The following is a 19503-nucleotide window of genomic DNA, read 5'->3' on the forward strand; positions in this document are numbered from 1 at the left end:
ATTCATATCAGCTCTGCTAAAGAGAGATCATTTCCTTTTCTTCTATACCCATAATTTTCTTAATTTAAGTTTTACTGAATTAATTCTTGCTATATTTCCCCCTTATTTATAAAAACTTTATTATAGAAAAAAATTTTTTTGATTGATAAATACTGATTTTACTGTCTTACATTAGTAATATTTTATCTAAATTACTAGCTTCTTAGAAAGAATCAAAATAGCTCCAATTTTGAGTTACAAGTACTGATACATATTAGAAATACCTCTAACTCATTAAATAATAGTATTCTAATGTTAGAAAGTATTCATTTGATATTAATATATCAAAAATGTATAACAAAATATAACTAATAAAGATATTTACAATAAGACCCAAATTCAACAAGTATATTTAAAATAGATTACTATTACATTTTATACCACCTCATTAGAAACAGAGATAGTCTAAAGTAACCACTTTTTACTTCGACTGACTTCAATTATTTAACTTAACTTCTAGACTTGGAATATAAGAAAAGGTTGAAATTAACAATATTAAGGAATCTGTTCCCTAACTCCAATAAATATATATTAAGTTCAGTTATTTTAAATGACTAGGCTAGTAATTTATATTCTAAGTATGATCATTGAGAATATCCTAGTGATATTAGAAAAACTAGATTCACAGAATCAAGGCCTCATTCTTTTTGTTGTAATAATTAGTTGTAAGAGATGTAACGTCTCTCTAATTAGGTATAGTGTAAACAGAACACACAATAAGATATCAATACTTTTACAGTAGTTTATACAAGTGTTACTTTTTCCTTGCTTATCATATCTAGTACTACCTTTTTTTCTCGCTGTGTTACAAGTTTAGAGTTCACAACTATCACATATATAGATCTTCGCCAATAGAAAAAAATTGACCCGCCCCATTTGAGTTATTTTTAATATTATAAATTTATATAACGAGATTACTCATTCCAATTATTGGATATTTTAGGAAAAAAAAGTGACTGAAGAAAGTATGAAGGGCTTTGGTTCTAAATCCCATTATATGGCAAACTCAGCTGGAGATAGCAATATAGATACTAACCTATATAGTCGGCAGATTGGGACACTGGGTTTAGAAGCAATGGGGAAGCTAATACAATTAAGAGTTCTTATTATTGGCCTCCGTGGATTAGGAATAGAGGTTGCCAAAAATATTGTTTTAGCGGGTCCCAAATCTGTAACTATTGTAGATGATCAAATTTGCACATTTTCTGATATGGGGGCAAACTTTTATATATCAGAAAGCAATGTAAGCAAGGGAGATACAAGATCTGGTGCCTGCATAAAAAAGTTAGAATGCCTAAATGATTATGTTTCAATCTCTGTATATAATGGGACTATTACTGAAGAGATTATCTTAGAGCATGATGTAGTTGTATGCTCTGATATCCCACTACGACAACAATTACTATATAATTCGTATTGTAGATTACGGACTCCCTCAGTTAAATTCATTTCTGCTAATTCTTTAGGACTGTGTGGTTCCATTTTTGTGGATTTTGGACCTGAATTCTGTGTCTTTGATAGTACGGGTGAGGAACCGAAAAGTGCCATAATTGCTAATATATCTAAAGGTTCTAGTCCTACAACAGTAACTTGCCTTGCAGAGAAAATCTTACCATTCCAAGATGGAGATTATGTTACATTTAGGGAAATTCAAGGAATGTCAGAACTCAATGAATCAGGACCTTACAAGATTACAGTTACTGGTAAGCATCAGTTCACAATTGATATTGATACCAATGATTTATCACCATATTTGAGAGAAGGTATTGTTACTCAAGTAAAAGTCCCAACTATACTTAAATTTCGTTCATTAGCTGAGTCTATGCAAAACCCTTTATGTGATGACCAAGATATGCTGATAGTTCCTGATTTGACTAAATTTGGTAGATCAGAGCAATTGTTCTTTGCTATTTATGCTGTAATGCAATATTGTGATATTCATGGCCATAGACCTTCTCATGAAGATATAAATGCGATACAAGAATGTATAAAAATTGCCAATAACTTGAATAATGATGCTAAAAAAAGAGCAGCAGCTCATGATACTTCTGTTAAGTGTAATATTATTACTGTTGATAGTATTGATACTCAGATTGTAACTAGCGTCTGTAAATACTCACGTAGCTGTATTTCTCCTATGGCAGCTTTTCTTGGAGGGATTACAGCCCAGGAAATTGTAAAGTCCGTTGGTAAATATATGCCATTACGACAATATTTCTTATTCGATGCATTTGAAATATTGAATATGCATAATTGTGAATTAGAAACATCTATTTGTCAAACAAGTGACTTTACATTATCGAACAGTCGATATGACGATCAAATAGCCATATTTGGTCGTTCATTTCAATCTATTTTAGGTTCCTTGCATGTCTTTTTAGTAGGAGCTGGTGCATTGGGATGTGAATATTTAAAAAGTATGGCTTTGATGGGAGTAGGTTGTGGAAATGGTCTAGTCACTATAACAGATATGGATAATATTGAGGTGTCAAATTTAAATCGCCAATTTTTATTCAGACAGTATCATGTTGGCTCATCGAAGAGTTTAGTAGCAGGACAAGTAATTAAAGAAATAAATGCAAATTTTAATATTGAATCTATGCAAACACGCGTAGGTACTGAAACTGAAGATGCATTTGATGATAACTTTTGGTATAAGTTGAATTTTATTGTCAATGCACTAGATAATGTCCCATCAAGGATGTATATTAATGATCGGTGTCTGTGGTTTGAAAAACCACTTCTAGAAAGTGGGACATTAGGAACAAAAGCTAATAGTGAGACATATTTACCACATAGAACTCAGTCATATGCAGATAACCGTGACCCTGCTGAAGAGAGTATTCCTCTTTGCACACTGAAGCACTTTCCCCATGCAATTGAACATACAATTGAATGGAGTAGAGATGCATTCCAAGGAATTTTTACTGACAACCCTAAAGAGACTATAACATTTTTACAGGATCCAGAAAATTACTTTTCACGTTTAAAAAGTGAAGTTAATCCTAATGTTTTATTTGAAAAAACTGAGAAAATTTGCGAATTAATAAGATGTGTCCTACAAACAGATAGCCCTACTCATGAAGATTGTATCAAAAGGGCTATTCTACTATTTAATGACTACTTCTACTTACAAATAAGACAACTTCTAACGAACTTTCCACCTAATCATCTGAACTCAGATGGTTCGCCATTTTGGTCAGGTCCAAAAAGATGTCCAATACCTCAACAATTTGATATAAAAGATCCTTTACACTTTAGTTTTGTATTAGCAACAGCAAACCTCTTTGCTTTTATACTAAAGCTTCCTTATATTACAGATTATGACATTATTTACAAAGTTTCTCAAAATATGGTATTACCGGAATTTGTGCCAAAAAATATATTTATAGAAGTTGATGACTCAGATAGAGCAGAACATAAGAAGTCAAATAATATCGACAATAATGCAAACAATGCTCAAAGTGAATCTATTAGGATTGAAGTAAATATGAAATTTCTATCAACTCTTTCAAAAGATGCCATTATGAAGTGTCTACAGATAATACAGCCTATTGAGTTTGAGAAAGATGATGATACTAATTTTCACATTGCATTTATAAATGCTTCAGCAAATCTTCGAGCTCGAAATTACTCAATTCCAGAGTGTGACCATCACAAGTGCAAGATGATTGCTGGTCGTATCATACCAGCAATGGCAACTACAACGGCAATGATCACAGGTTTGGTATCTTTTGAAATTTTGAAAGTTGCTTCTAGAACAAGTCGTAAAATTGAAGACTTCAAGAATTCATTTATAAATCTATCCCTACCCTTGTTTGTTATAACAGAACCACTACCTCCTCCACAAACAAAATCTAAGGATTATGATCCTATTGTTGGAGGCCCCGTTAAAGCTAAACCTGAGGGTTTTACAGCTTGGGATAAGATAGTGATTTCTTATCCTAATGGGACAATAGAAGATATTATCAACTATTTGCGCAAAACTATGCAACTAGAAGTTCAAATACTCTCGTTGGGGAATGTATGCTTATATAATGCATATATACCATCTCACAGTAACCGCAAAACTGTTCCTATTAGTTCTTTGGCTGAGCAACTTACAAAGAAGTCTTTGCCAATTAACAGGAATTACTTGGCACTAGAAGCAAGCTGCTGTGATACTGAAGATGGAACTGATGTTATTATCCCCACTATTAAATTTACTTTTAAATGAGTGTAATATGAATAAATTACATTAACTTGTAGAAGTATCTGTTGAAATATTCGGGAATTTACAGATCTCATCAATTAAGTGCTTAAATCCTTAAGTATTTAGTAGAAATGTTATACTACATGTCAGAAAATAGCTAATTTCAAACTAACAAAAATTTAACTTTAGATCTTTAATTGTAAACATTTAAATATAGAAACTTGCTAATTTTCTTCACTAAATCTATTACTATGCTTGCCACTTAACTTATATCTGCTAGCTAAATCATATATTACTTTATTTTTTTAATGTAATGTTTAATTTATTATAGGAAGTGACTGGTAGAAAATTTGCATGCAAAATAAAAAGTATCAATTCAGCTAGCTTTAGACTTATCTTAAATATCTATAGCTAGAAAGTGAAGGTATTACATAAATAAATATTGACTACTATTTAATACAATATATATATATATAGTATGATATTTGCAATATCTACGGGGCTAGAATTTATAGTAAATAAAACATACGACTACTATAAAGATATAACTACATGAATATTACAAGCTATAGAATCATTTAACATTTGGATATATTTTCAGTCTCTGATTTATTATCCTAAGAATTAATTACAAAGTATTATCACTATGCCTGAATTAATATAAGTAGAAGTAGTACACTTAATAATGTAAAATCAATGTAATTAAAAGTAAAAGTCAATTTTAATATATTATTCACAAGTAAATTAATATTTTAATGCAAGAACACAACCCTTAGTTCATATTTCCCTCAAATTTCTTATATATGTTTAATACTCAGTCTATACTTCTTATTTATCAAACTCAACAAATAAACTCTAAAATATTTTGATCCTGCGAGTTTCGCAAATTATTAATAGCATTACACTGATCAATCTATTAAATATCACTTTTTGTTACTAGATATATATATTCATCTTCGGTACTTTTTTTTAGTACACCTTTAAGTCCTACAGGAGTTTGCAATTAAAACTTTGATATCTAAACCCTAGTGAAACTAAGAGTAGATTTCTTACTTTAAAAAACTCTAGTCATATATAAAAGAGTACAACAACTACTCATATTACAACTCAGAGTATTGCTACTTTGATTATTCTTCATCTCTAAATTTCCATTATACCTGTAATAGATTTTAATAGAGTTCAAGCTACATTTATATTAATTTTCAATTTAACATGAAATATAATTGAATTAATCACACTTAATAATTAATTTTTTTTTTGCTTACATAATATTTACTAATTTCATCAAAATACTTTTTATAGTCTTCAGCGCTATACAAAATCATTTTTTTTCATTGTTGGTAATATTACTCTTGTAAAGCTACTTTTGATTACCCTATCTCCATAATATAAAATTTTAGTCTATATTATCTTTATTAGACCTTTCTAATGAACCTAAATTTATGTGAGTCCCTTTATTAACAAAAACTCATTATTTATATCTAATAAAGGGTGGGATTATTGGTTCATTACTTCTGTTGTATTATGGGTACTACCATGAAGCCCATACAAAGTACTTTTGGCGCTACTTATTGTGATAATTGAATTCATTAATTTACGTTAATATCTTCGGGGAAACTTTTTTTTTTTTTTACTAACGCTGTTTAACAAGCTATTTTTATCACAAATTCACTAAATTAATTACAATTTAGCGCACTGTTGTATTGTTTTATTTATTGGTTCGATTTTAAATTTCAGTCTTAGTTCTTCCAGTTAATATTCAACTTGACTTATTTGTGATTTCTTTGTTTCACTTCTTCTGTAAGAATTTTCACCTCTAATTATAACCCAAATTCGTTTAGTTTCTAATGAACTTATTATTCTTTTTAATGACTTAAATGGATTGAAGTAAGTGTTAGTTTATTTTACAGTAATAATCTTTTTGTTTTATGATGTGAAGTGTATATAAACAATTCTTTACAACTTTCATGCAATCAGATTTTAAGAGTTGGTAGTACAAAAAGATGATAATTACATCTTTAAAAAAAATTAATTGCTATAGAACAAAAAAACAAGCTTTTATTTAGCAGCTAAACTTAGTAATTCCTAATTATTTTATCTCCTACTGACTTTATTATTAATTAAAGCCGAACTAATTTTTTCACTTAATATTTAAAAAATCTCTTAACTTAGATATCATATTTATTTGTATATGAATACAAATTAAAATTCTACTTTTGGATATATCTGAATATAAGTTCGAACAAGATTATTTGTACATATTGGATAAGGCTTTTAGGTATGAAAAGTTGTCTTTGCAACTATTTATTAATGGGAATAATTGTATTTTAGCTTAATTCTCAATCTTAACATTACCATAATATTAGAAAAAAGATATATCTAGGAAAGTAATAAATTTCAGTAGTATTTATTCTAATAACTATTATAAGTGAAATTATATAAATTGCAACTTATTTCTTATAAAGCTATAGGTTGCTTTCAAGCTTAAAAGTTACATTCTATATTCACATTTAAATATAAAAGAATATTGGCAAAGGCCCAGATATTATCTTAAAGGTTTTGTAAGTAAATATCTATGTATTGATTCTTGATTAAAACTATATCCTCTAAACTTAAAAAGTTACTTTCATACACACTATTGCTTGTCTGTTAGCGCGTTTGTCAAGCTTATATTAGGGATCCTGGTTGATTAGCTTGGAAAATTTTAAATATACTAACAATGTTCGAAAATAATTTGGTTAATGAAATTTATTACTTGTCATCTGAATTGCATGGTCATACAAAATCTATCCGATGTATTTGCATATTGAAAGATGATCGTATAGTAACTGGTGGCCAAGACAACAAAATTATCATTTGGAGAAAAAGGACTATTACTGGAGATGATAACTTAAGTACTGAATGGGTTGTAGATATGTCACTAATGTATCATAAGAGATATACTTTAACTCTTGAAGCTTCATCTATTGGAGTTGGAAATAGTGAAGAAGCCATGTCATTTTACTCTTCAGGTTTAGATCAGATCATACATAGGGTTTCAGCAGATGATGGCTCTATAATACTTACATTTGAGGGTCACACATCTGCAGTGTGCAGTCTATCAGAAATACCATCTGCACAACTATTGGTATCAGGTAGTTGGGATGGGACCGCAAGAGTATGGAATATTTTGACCGGAATATGTATATTCGTGTTAAATGGTCATTCGCATGCTGTGACTACAGCAGTGACACCCATTTTATTTGACAATGTTGTTTATATAATAACTGGAAGTCAAGATAAGAAACTACGCGTATGGAATTCAAGCTCTGGTCAATGCATTTATAATTATGACGATGCTCATGATGACATTATACGTTCAATAGAGCTGCTAGTTAATTGCGAAAGTTATGAAAAGTCATGTTTCAGAGTCCTTTCTGCTTCAAATGACACAAAAATAAAGATATGGGATATCAACTTCTTTAGTTCGTTATCTGTAGAACTCAAACACTTGGCAACTCTCTCAGCTCATACATCCTTTGTTTTTAGTGTATGCACTTCTAAGAAACATCCAAATAGATTTTTTACTGCTTCAGATGACTGTACAATAGTTATTTGGGATTATAATTCTCTTAATAAGATTTTACCAGTTCAGTCAATTCCTATGTCTGCTACTGTTTGGCAAGTAGTGGAAATGCACATGGAAGATACCATTTTATCTGTATCTGAAGATTCGGTATGTAGAATGTGGACAACAGATATTAACAAAGCTCTGCCATTAGAAATACGTGAGAGGCAAAGGAAAGAAGCAAATAACTTAAAAATAGGAACTACTAGTCAACAGTTAGGTTTAAATGATATTGAATCACTAGGTGATTTACCACATGTAAATATGTTACAAGCTTATAAAGGAAAGAGATTAGGTGAAACAAAGCTGTTTAGAGATGGAGATTTAATAGTTTCTTATATATGGCAGGGAGAGAGTTGGGAGAAGATTGGTGAAGTTATAGGAGTTGACAAACAGAATTATTATGATGGTGATTTTTATTTCCCTAAAGGGAATTATGACTATTTATTTGATGTAGAGCTACATGGAAGTGGAATTTTTAAGAAATTACCTTATAATAATGGTGACAATATATTAGAGATTGCTCAAAAGTTTTGTGCTAGGGAGAAAATAAGTATTACCCACTGTGAGGCAATATGTAAATTTATAAAGCAGAATACAAAACAAATGGAGATAGTACAGATAAGAGATAACGAACAAATTGGAGGTAATTTAGACTCTAATATACAAAAATATACCCCAATGTTGAATTATATTGTATTTAAATCAGCAAATATAGATGGCTTGGTAGAGAAACTACTACGTGAAGCTCCAAGAGCAGCTATAAGAAATAGCACACCAATGGACTCTTCTACAGAAATTGGACTTTATGACGTTGAAGAAAAGTACTTAGAAGAAGCTTTGCGAAAAATAAGGGAGGATTTAAAAAATAATAATTTTTCTTTTAAGAATTCTTTTAGAGCAGTTGAAATTGATATTATCTATAGAAAGATGTCATACTGGACTACAAACCCCGAAATATGTGTACCTGTTTTGGATCTGTGGAGAATTCTTGCTCTATATCCACAAAGTAGTGATATTCATAAGAGGAGTGACAAAGGATGGTGGTTAATAGCCTGTGCCTTAAAGTTAATTTCATCAGTAGCCCAAAATGTTAATACAAAAGAGATTTCTACTTATCCAAGTTATTATGGTCCACTTATACAGGTTTGTCTGAAATACTTATGTAATACATTTTTCAATAATACAAATAGGCAAGTATTACTCCAACATTGCGAGGATGTTCTTTCATCTATCAGCTATTCAGTCGATCTCATTATTAAGAAGTCCTTTCACATTTCTAGAAACCAGTCAATCAACTTCAATGTCATAAGCTCACTTTTAAGTTTATTACTAAATTATTCTATTGGATTTTTTGAGTATAATAACTCAAAAGGTAAAGAATTTTGCATCAAGATTATCTTAAAGCTAATACCACTATATTTAGAGGAGACATCAGAATATACGCGAGTACCTAATGAATTATTGACTACTACATTGATTACTATTGGAAATATTTGTAGTGATTCATCCCCAAATGCTATATGTAAAAAGATGTTAGTAGAAAATGGGTTTCTAGTTAAATTACTGGGTCAATCAGATATGAAGGGCCAACCTTTAGCGTTAGTAAAGATGGTAAGCAGATTATTAGAACTATAGGTCTCAGGATGAGTTTGAACATTCTTTATATAAAATGAATCATTTATTAAACTCTCTACATCGGTAGCAATGGACCTTGAAGTTGCTGCTTGTGATTTTTATATCCTTCCTTTTTATCCATTTCCCTAGTCATATCTGCCGGAGTTTTTAGTCCTCCCATTAATGACTGAAAATCACTAGGTTGACGGGGGTACTGCATTTGCTCTATGTATTGTTGCACTCTTTGTTGCTCATCTCCTCTGCTCCATCGTAATTGATCTTGATAAAATGCATCACTCCACAATTTGGTTTCATACCAATAAGTAACTGCTATTAAGAGAGGTGTGAATATTGTAAATAGAGTGATATAGAAACCACTAACAAATCTCCACTTAATTGGTAGTGATATAAAGGAGTCCTTAAATCTCAGTGAAAATACGATAATTGCTATAGTTGGTAAAAGAGAACATATTATACAAGATATTTGAATATAATGTAACCTAAAAAAAAATAATTTTTAATGGGGTTACACTTTAGTATCTACAAAGTGAATAACAAACGTACCTTTGAACAAGAACTGAGGCATCATTAATAGATTGAACAATTCTTGAGCTTGCAACAACAACTACAATAATCAATGTAATTTGCGAAATTATAATGATGATCTCAGTAGCTATACAAAAAGAAGGTAATAATTGGATTGAATTACAATAAGCTATTGGATTAAGTGCAGGATTTCGATTTTCAAAAAAATTTGCGAATTCAATATTCTTTTCTGAATATTGAGGATTTACTTGATAAGATTCTGAATAGTTACAGGCCATATTCTTTGCATATTGGAAATCTAGAAAGGTAGCTGTTGAATTGAATTTGATCCCATTCAGATAATAGAGTGAGCTTTGAGAAGTATCATCTTGAACCCAGGGAAAGTAAAATATCGCAAGAAAACCAAGAGTAGCTGTTAATAGGACAAATAGAGTACGAGTAATTGCCAGTTCTAATCTGTTCATTTTAAAATTTAAACAATTTTTATTGAATTTTTCTGAACTTCCCTCCAACATGTCCTTGTCGCTATTTGATAGCAGCAACTTCTCTAGCTTTAATTTGCATATTTATAGATTAGATATATAAAGAAAATCTATAAAATAAATGGCTAAATACTTGATCCTAAAGATAGTACACTTAGTATTAGATTAGAAAAGTAGAAAATTCTATTAGCTAGCTATTATGTTGAAGGTGATCTAAGTTTGACTGACCTATTATAAAAGGCAATTTTCTAACTTATACCTATTAACACAAGCTTTTATACAATATAAAGATGAAATATATAGGATGTCCTTGATATTCAAAATAAAATCTCTCAAAGTTGACCATAAAAGAAATCAAGTTTCAAAATGCACCCTTTATTGCATGCATTAGAGACAGGACGATAGGTCTCTTTGTGATCGCATACAATAGGTGATTAACAAGTCTAATATCTTAAGAGTGGAAGTTAATTCAGCATATATACACACTTCAAAGGAGAAAATCCCTTTGTTAGTTATATATCTATTATACTTCCCGAGTTCAACGAAATGGACACTCTTAACAGAATAGTTGGACGTTCATCATCAAGGAACCAATCGGAAGATCTTGGGATTGGATGGAAAGTTTTATCTGCAGTTGCAGCTACAGCAGTAATACTAGAAATAGCTTCCCTAATATTAAATGGGTGGAGAGTTGCTCCAGCAATAACATATCAGTATACACAAAAGGGTAATATTAAAACATGGCAGGTTTCAGAGTCCGAGTTTGGATTGTACTTATTCAGGTACAATGGTGGATCATCAGTAAGACCCTGGTCATCAGTAGAGCAGTATATTTGCAGTTGGATTGGCACATATGTAAGTTATTCACAGGTTCAAGAAACATTATGGGGTAGTAATTGTTCAAGTGACTGCCAGACTGCTTTAAGGACACGATGCTCCTCCTATGTCAAATTTGCAAACGGTGGATATTTATGTATGTCTGCATTAACCATATCAGTGATTATCGGGATAGTTGGCATAGTTTGGTTATTCGTCTTTGGGAAAAGTAAGAACTTTTTATTATTTGCTTGGAGTACATCAACTATATTATCAATTGCTGGAATTGTATATTGGTGTTATTCAACATATGAAGCTATAAGTGGTATTGTTTCAACACAGCAGTATCCCTATCCTGCATTAGGCTATGCTTCATATTTAGCAATGTGCGCTACAGCATGCTTCTTAGTTTGTGCTATTGGTGTTCTTGTTGTTCATTATCTCGAGGCTAGAGCTACTCGTGAGGCGCGGCAAGCAGAAATGATACAAAATGTCGGAGAATCTTGGATCCCTGGTATGGGTCTTTCACCTGGTATTGGTCTCCAGCCTGGTATGGGTCCTCCATCTGGTATGAATCTTCCACCTGGTATGGGTCCTCCACCTGGTATGGGTCCTCCACCTGGTATGGGTCCTCCACCTGGTATGGGTCCTCCACCTGGTATGGGTCCTCCACCTGGTATGGGTCCTCCACCTGGTATGGGTCTTCCACCTGGTATGGGTCCTCCACCTGGTATGAGAAGGCCAAGTACAATGGGGAATTCTGTTGCAAACTCTTTGCCAGGTACACGACGGTAAGATGTAAAGTCTTCTTAAGCAAATTTTCCTATGGCACGAATGATGTATGTCAGAATTAATTAATAACTAAAATCAAGTATTAAGCTATTTAAGATGACTCCGAAACTTTAAATTCTGAGAATACCTAGTCTTCACTTTAGTACATTTATTAATGCTATTTAATCCCTTGTAAATAGTTATTATATCCATCATTAATCATGTGTTTGTACCTGAAATAATTTCTATAAGCTCCATTGTAATTCTTGACTGCCGTGACTTATTATGCAAAATAGTCAAAGAAGATATCATCTCCTCTGCATTTTTACAGGCATTGTCCATAGCAAATACTCTTGATGATTTCTCAGCAATATTTCCATTGAGCATAGCACCAAATATTGATGCCACTAAGTATATTTCATAGAAGTCTGGTAATAGCTCACTCTTTTGTGGCTCCAACTCGTAGTTCTTATCTAAATCCCATGACGAGTTTATCGATTCTTGTATATCCTTAGGAGTTATTAATGGTTCGAAAACTATATCAAATGCAATAGCTGATCTGACCTGGTTGTATAATAAAGCTAGTTTACAATTAGAGTACTTCAGCATTTCATTAAGAATCTTCTGGGATATTACTGTTGCCATGGAATAGTTTAAAGAGTCTTTGCCTATCCCAGAAAACATGTGGATAAATCTGTAAAGGTGATTTTAAAAAATTCACAATTATAGAACATATTACTAACTTGTAGTATTTAAGCCATACTTACCTGCTACTATAGTTTCGTTGTAAAATATTACCAATTTTTTCACCTACACCACAAATGAGAACTTTGTAACCCTGTGACTCTAATTCATTGATTTTAAGTTTGGTCAAATTAGCGAGGGCACTGTTACACCCACCGCAAAGGCCTTTATCTGAAGTTAATGGCAGCAATATATATACTATGCCATCTTCTCCACCTTTATTGTTGAGTTCTATAGCTGGGAATATGTCTTTGAATAGACTCTTAAGGGTAGTTGTAAAGTGCAGTGAGGGTTCAAAACGCCTTTGGTCACTTTTAAGTTTAGATCTAGCAACTACCTTCATCGCGTTAGTCATCTAAGTTAAAATTTACACCATCTAACTAAATTAATATTTTTAAAGGGATTTCACTAAGTAGTAGCTAACCTTTTGAATTGATTCAATAGACTTCATCCTAGTCTTAATTATCTTCTCATTTGCGGTACTTAAATATAATACATTATTGATCTGCCATGATCTACATAACTTGAAATGTTTAGGTAAACAAAATAGTAATTTCCTAGTATTTCTATTCATAGACATTCTAAATCCATTTCATTAATTAGTTTGCAAGCGCTTTACAGACAGTTGACTACAGTTTGCAAAGTAACGTAATTTAAAATGTAACTTGATATTACATATATTGCTATTTTTTCGAATTATTTCAAATCCTACAAAGTTCCAAACTAATTTCTAAAAATATATATAAGAATATAAGCAACTAGTGAGGTAACTTAAAGTTGAGTTTTTGGTAAAGTAGCTACTTTTACTAAAATGAAAGTATTATATTTAGCAACCTGCAATATACCGCCAAAATTAGGCGGTATTTACCTTATTTTTGCTCTCCCCATTTATAATTTGAGGTTTCACTTACTTCATATTTCTGTGTTCTTATTAATAATGTCATCTTCTGATGAGCTGTCACTAATATTTAAGGTTTCAGGTGGTAGCCAATTCACCTTGAGTGTTCCAAAAAGATTGTCTATTAAGGAAATGAAGGAAAAGGTATCAGAACCTTCAAAAATACCTAGTACCCAACAAAGGTTGATATACAAAGGTCGTATCTTAAAGGATGATGATAGACTAGAAGATTTGAACGCTGAGAATGGACATACAATGCATTTAGTAAGATCTGGAGGTTCATCAGCTGTCAATGCACAAAGTGGAGTCTCAACAGCACCACAACCACAGACGACTACCCCCATATCTAACATAAATAACTCTAATATATCTACCACCAATCCTTCAACCACTCCTCAAATGAGTAGTAATATGGATTTTGCATCACTTGCAGGTACTACTGGTACAAATTTTGGTCAGAACTTCAGTAACTCAACTATACCTGGAGGTGATCCATTTGCTGCGATGATGAACAACTTATTAAGTGGCAATGGATTCGGTTCTAATGCATCTTATCCACTAGGTGGAGGAGCTGCAAATGCAACTGGAATACCTGACTTCGCATCTTTAATGAATTCTCCAGTATTTCAACAATCTATGAATGAATTGGCTAATAATCCAGAGCTTGTTCGAAATCTTTTGCGATCTAACCCTATGTTTAATCAGTTGACTATGAATAATCCAATGCTAAATCAGATGCTAGATAATCCAGAAATGCTGAGGATGATGTTAAATCCTCAACTTATTCAGAGCATATTTCAAGGTAACACAACCAATGCAAATTCTGGACAATCAATTCCAGGTACCATAAATTCGGCCCAAAATCAGTTTACAGGATTAGGACAGGGTGGAGTACCAGATATTTCTCAATTGAGTAGTTTACTTAGAGATCCTGCTATGTCGTCTATTCTTTCGGGTGGTGCATTGAACATCAGCTCAGGTCGTCCACCAAGTGAGTTATATTCATCTCAACTAACACAGTTGAGAGATATGGGGTTTATTGATACTGATGCAAACATTGCAGCACTTCAGGAGACTGGGGGTGATATTAATGCAGCAATTAACAGACTACTAGAAAGAGGAGTCGGTCAATAGAGACTAAGCTTTGTTGCGACATATATCATCTATTCAGAGCATGTAGTTTAGGCTTAGGCTATAAATAGTATTCATTAAAACTATTTAGCATGAAATTTATGTATATACTAACTGCTATTTACTACTTATAAATAACAAAAAAGCAACTATGACAGTTCCAAAAGAATATGTTATTTTAGATTCTCTGCTTCTACAGACAAGTCATCATGATGTCCTTGGTTGTTTTGTTTTATTGGTTTCATTGCTGGGAATAAAACGACTTCCTTTATATTGTTTTTGTTAGCTAATAACATAATAAGCCTATCTACCCCTAAACCCCAACCACCTGTAGGTGGTAAGCCATGCTCTAGTGCCAAACAAAATGTTTCATCTATTGGACATGCTTCAGTATCACCTAACTCTTTAGCCTTTACTTGCTCTTCAAAGCAAGTTCTCTGTTGGCGGGGTTCATTCAATTCTGTATAGGCATTACATAATTCTTTTCCTAAAACAAATAGTTCAAAACGTTCCGTAACTTCAGCTTTGCTTCTATGCCATTTTGCCAAGGGAGACATTGTCTGAGGATGATCAATAATAAATGATGGGTTGTGACACTTTATTTCTATAAAATGACCTGCAAGTTTATCTAACAATTTTGCAGCTGTTTGAGGTTGTGGAACTTCAATACTATATTCCTTACATATATCTAACATGAACTTAATATTTTCCTGACCATTTAGTGGTCTTAATAGAGATTTACCTATTGCTGCCTCAATCTCCTCGACAAATGAATATCTTTTCCATGGCCTTGTAAAGTTAATTGTAACAGGCTCGCTATCAGGTCCATCGGGATTATATTCAATTTGTAGCTTTCCATGAATTTCCATGATTAAGCCGCTAATTAACTCCTCAGTCATATCCATTAAATCGTAATAGTCAGCATAAGCTATATAAACTTCCACAGCTGTAAATTCCGGATTATGAGTAAGATCTATACCTTCATTTCTAAAGTTCTTCCCAATTTCATAGACTCTATCAAAACCTCCTATAACTAACTGTTTAAGATATATTTCTGGAGCAATCCTCATGTATAATTGAGTATTTAATTCATTATGATATGTAATAAATGGACGAGCTGAAGCTCCACTATAAATTAGATTCATCATTGGAGTCTCCACTTCTAAACAACCTAAATTATCAAAGAAATTGCGAATAAACTTAAGTGCTCTGCTTCTCAATTTAAAAACTCTCCTACTATCCTCATTAAGTATTAAGTCAAGATATCGTTGTCTATACCTTATTTCTTGATCTTTTAAGCCAGAAATAGCAGTAGGTAGCATATGATAACATGGTGACAGTAATAAAATGCTTTTTATAAATAAGGATAATTCTCCACGCCTAGATTTACCAGGATTCCCAATTACTCCAACAACATCACCTCTACGAATTTCAGAATGAACCTGATTAAAGTTACCAGTAGTATTATCATGTCCCAACAAATTAGCTATTATCTGAACCTTCTTATCATCACCAACTATATCATAAAAAATTAATTTCGAACTTGCACTTCTTATTGATGTTATCCGTCCTGCCAGTGAAATGACCTTGTCTTTTTCAACTTCCCCATTCTCCAAGTTGACATACTCTTCACAATATTTTGGGATTGACATTGTAACGTGAAACTTATGTGGATAAAATGGACGACCTTCACTGCGCATAGTGTCAATCATTTTGAATCTGTTTGATGTGTATTGAACTGAGTCAGCATTGTCACTACTTTTAGAGCACTTCTCAGTATCTTTATAAGAAGTACACTCCTCAATATTTGGAATAGTCACATTTCTATCTGAATCACCATATGTCATTTTAAAAGAGCAAAATATAGGAAAATCTAAATTCTAAATATTTGTGAAACAGTCCTAAGTACTTCGTCTCAATCATGGCGCTTTATATTGCGTCATGCTGCACTAAGTTTAATTAAAGACAATAATCTATTTATTGCACTTTTAGTAAGTTATATTATAAAGTGTAGAATTTATTAATATAAGTAATTATTTAACTAATGCAGAGTAGAGCTACTTAACGATATATAATAAGATCTAATGATATATAGTGAATAATAAAGGTCATACTCAAGTGAATCACATGAATCTGCAAGTTGAGAACATTTCCGGAATATAGGAGTAAATATAGAATTAATGTAGTTTGGGACCTTATCTGGATTAGGTAATGAGTTATTTGGCATCTGTATTGCTCTTAAGTGCCATATTGTGTCAAACTCATGTTGATTATAAAGATGTTGTCGTAATGTCTCATCATTTGAGGATATTGAAGAGGGTTTGCAAGTTTCAAGACCAAAGGATTGTGTTTTATATTGATCTATAGAGAACAGATCTAAAATTTGAGCAGTCACTTTAGCAGATGTAATTTGTACATTGATAATTTGATCCTCAAGACCCTGCAATATTATTGGGACAAATTCATTTGATATACGTTCATATATATGCTCATTATTGAATTTCTCACATAACTCCATACTAAATTTCAGCTCTTCTTTCACTTCACTAAGATATATCTCATTTAATTTGTATTGCTTAACCATCTTGAAAATTAAACCACGATATACTAAATATATAAGTTGTAAAATGAGGATACGATGCAAGTAGTTATTTTGTGAGAATTCATATTCAAAAGATTCACATCTCTCACATGAGTCCTTTGATTGTCTAGGGTTCTTATAGTTATCAAATTCTAAACTTCCACTAAATATATCATAATTTATTTGAATGGAATTTCTTGCTCTTCTCAGATATGGATATATTACACATTGCAATATAAATGTTTCTATCCAACTAACAGCATCTGAGAAGTCAGTTAATGCATCAATAATAAGGGTAAATGCTTGCATCGCACAAACATTCAAAGTGTGAGTCGGATCAAGAATACCACAAATAATCATTGCATCAAAAAAAGGAGTAATTCTAGTTTTTAGACTTCTGAACCAAAATGGAAGTTGTTTAATTATAGCTCTTTTCACCCTCCATGGTAAAAGTGTGACAGTCTCTTCAATGTTCCCCTTATCAGGAACTACCGATGTATTTATATTTGAATTGAAAAAGATCAATTTAATTTGTGGTAGTATATCTTTTACAATAACATCCTTGCTAATAAATACAATAATAGCTTGTAGTCTTTCAACAGCAGTTATAATTACTTCATTATTTGAATCTTTAAGCAAATGAATATAATTCTTAGTTAAGTTGAGTTTTTCTCTTTCAAATTCATCTTTTGGTATATCTTTATAATAATACAGCTCTAGATATTTGATAGCAGCTACTGTAATCCTGCAAATAGCACAACGGATGGATACATTGGGGTCATTGTATAAAGGAAGAGGTAGTGCCATTTTAAAATGTTTTATTATAGAGTTGATAGTATTGTCTAATGCTTCAGTTGCTCTGCTATTCATATCAATCCTCATATATAGCAGTTGTTCAATAGAGTCTAGAATGCTTCTACGTATTTCAATATCGGAATCATTCATTAAAATATACGATGCAGATTGTATAATATCAATATTATGTGGAATGCCAATAATATTATCCAAAATATTATTTGATTCAGTGTTTTTATATCCTGCAAACTCTCTATTGCTAACTGTTGGTATGGTATCATAGTAACCTTTCAAGGCTAAGCAAATATGATTCATTGCATTAGTGACTGTTTGTCTTAAGTTGTAACAGCAACGATCTTCCAATGCATTACCTATTAAATATAGCAAATTTTGCCTGTCTGCATTGCTAATATATTCATTGAAATATACAGGATTGATAAAAAGTTGAACTGCAATCCCAATTGAAGTAGAACGTAGCATATCACTTGATGTTTCATCTCTATATAGACTTACAATGAGGTTTAAAAGTTTTTCAGTTATTATATCTTGATTATGTAACTTTTCACTATCATATTCAGCTGCTGAAAGACCATATTTTACTGGGAATAGGTGTCTTAGCAGCAAAACTAAATTTTGAGATGCTCCAATACGTAGGGAGGGAACCTCATCTTCACATAATGATAAATACATTATTAAAATACGACTCTTTTCATCATTTTCACAATAAGGTAAAATAAGAGACGGTAACATGTAGCAAAGGGATAGCTTTGTACTTAAAGATGAATCATCTACTGAGTAACAATCATTATCAATAACTATACGCATTTTTACTATTGGGAGTAATGTACCTTGAACGAAGTTCTTGATTTTTTGCTTTTCATCCACCTTACTAAATATATACTCAAATGTTCTTATAGCTTCTGATCTTATACTTGTCTCATCATGGAAAAGTAATTTGTCGCACAAGGGTTGAAGTAAATGCCAATGTTTGTCATCACCAATATTCTCAACTATTTTGATAAGTTCTTCAGCAATTGCATGACATACTTCGTCAGAGGCAGTTTCTACGAGCTTTAGTATTATTGGAACTAAATGTTTACGACTTTTTTCGCTTCCAATTACTTGACTCACAACTCCATAGCGTCTAATCGCTTCCAAACAGTAGATACTATTTTCTGACTCAATCTCCGACTTATAGAATTCAATAATGCTATTAGCATCAACATTCTGAGTGCTCTTCACTATTGACATATTAAACTATATGGAAACTCTATCATATAATAA

The 19503-nt window shown here is 31.9% G+C and overlaps 8 protein-coding genes across 8 annotated transcripts, besides 7 other annotated features; 4 read left to right on the forward strand and 4 right to left on the reverse strand.

Annotated features, from left to right (window-relative positions):
• Positions 1-102: 102 nt before the first annotated feature.
• Positions 103-140: a sequence feature (AT_rich).
• Positions 141-920: 780 nt separating this feature from the next.
• Positions 921-948: a sequence feature (AT_rich).
• Positions 949-1006: 58 nt separating this feature from the next.
• Positions 1007-4255, forward strand: CMU_017300 (ubiquitin-activating enzyme E1 family protein; the record flags this gene model as incomplete). The annotated part of the gene is made up of 1 exon (XM_002140291.1): positions 1007-4255. One exon carries the CDS (start codon positions 1007-1009, stop codon positions 4253-4255), a length of 3249 nt encoding a protein of 1082 aa, XP_002140327.1.
• Positions 4256-4518: 263 nt separating this feature from the next.
• Positions 4519-4561: a sequence feature (AT_rich).
• Positions 4562-5419: 858 nt separating this feature from the next.
• Positions 5420-5490: a sequence feature (AT_rich).
• A 1460-nt stretch (positions 5491-6950) lies between these two features.
• On the forward strand, positions 6951-9476 carry CMU_017310 (phospholipase A-2-activating protein, putative; the record flags this gene model as incomplete). Its single annotated transcript, XM_002140292.1, has 1 exon — positions 6951-9476. One exon carries the CDS (start codon positions 6951-6953, stop codon positions 9474-9476), a length of 2526 nt encoding a protein of 841 aa, XP_002140328.1.
• Positions 8698-8718: a sequence feature (AT_rich).
• A 55-nt stretch (positions 9477-9531) lies between the features above and the next one.
• On the reverse strand, positions 9532-10465 carry CMU_017320 (uncharacterized protein; the record flags this gene model as incomplete). The annotated part of the gene is made up of 2 exons (XM_002140293.1): positions 9532-9955; positions 10020-10465. The coding sequence occupies 2 exons, from the start codon at positions 10463-10465 to the stop codon at positions 9532-9534; spliced, it is 870 nt and encodes a 289-aa protein (XP_002140329.1).
• Positions 9957-9977: a sequence feature (AT_rich).
• Positions 10466-11029: 564 nt separating the features above from the next.
• Positions 11030-12094, forward strand: CMU_017330 (uncharacterized protein; the record flags this gene model as incomplete). Its single annotated transcript, XM_002140294.1, has 1 exon — positions 11030-12094. The coding sequence occupies one exon, from the start codon at positions 11030-11032 to the stop codon at positions 12092-12094; it is 1065 nt and encodes a 354-aa protein (XP_002140330.1).
• A 195-nt stretch (positions 12095-12289) lies between these two features.
• On the reverse strand, positions 12290-13394 carry CMU_017340 (ATP synthase F1, gamma subunit, putative; the record flags this gene model as incomplete). Its single annotated transcript, XM_002140295.1, has 3 exons — positions 12290-12764; positions 12838-13169; positions 13239-13394. The coding sequence occupies 3 exons, from the start codon at positions 13392-13394 to the stop codon at positions 12290-12292; spliced, it is 963 nt and encodes a 320-aa protein (XP_002140331.1).
• Positions 13395-13751: 357 nt separating this feature from the next.
• CMU_017350 (ubiquitin family protein) lies at positions 13752-14846 on the forward strand (the record flags this gene model as incomplete). Its single annotated transcript, XM_002140296.1, has 1 exon — positions 13752-14846. The coding sequence occupies one exon, from the start codon at positions 13752-13754 to the stop codon at positions 14844-14846; it is 1095 nt and encodes a 364-aa protein (XP_002140332.1).
• A 170-nt stretch (positions 14847-15016) lies between these two features.
• On the reverse strand, positions 15017-16690 carry CMU_017360 (lysyl-tRNA synthetase family protein; the record flags this gene model as incomplete). Its single annotated transcript, XM_002140297.1, has 1 exon — positions 15017-16690. One exon carries the CDS (start codon positions 16688-16690, stop codon positions 15017-15019), a length of 1674 nt encoding a protein of 557 aa, XP_002140333.1.
• A 194-nt stretch (positions 16691-16884) lies between these two features.
• On the reverse strand, positions 16885-19470 carry CMU_017370 (HEAT repeat family protein; the record flags this gene model as incomplete). Its single annotated transcript, XM_002140298.1, has 1 exon — positions 16885-19470. The coding sequence occupies one exon, from the start codon at positions 19468-19470 to the stop codon at positions 16885-16887; it is 2586 nt and encodes an 861-aa protein (XP_002140334.1).
• Positions 19471-19494: 24 nt separating this feature from the next.
• Positions 19495-19503: part of a sequence feature (AT_rich) that runs on past the window's edge.

The sequence above is a fragment of the Cryptosporidium muris genome, genomic scaffold (assembly GCF_000006515.1).
Source record: "Cryptosporidium muris RN66 scf_1106632373407 genomic scaffold, whole genome shotgun sequence".
NCBI lineage: Eukaryota > Apicomplexa > Conoidasida > Eucoccidiorida > Cryptosporidiidae > Cryptosporidium > Cryptosporidium muris.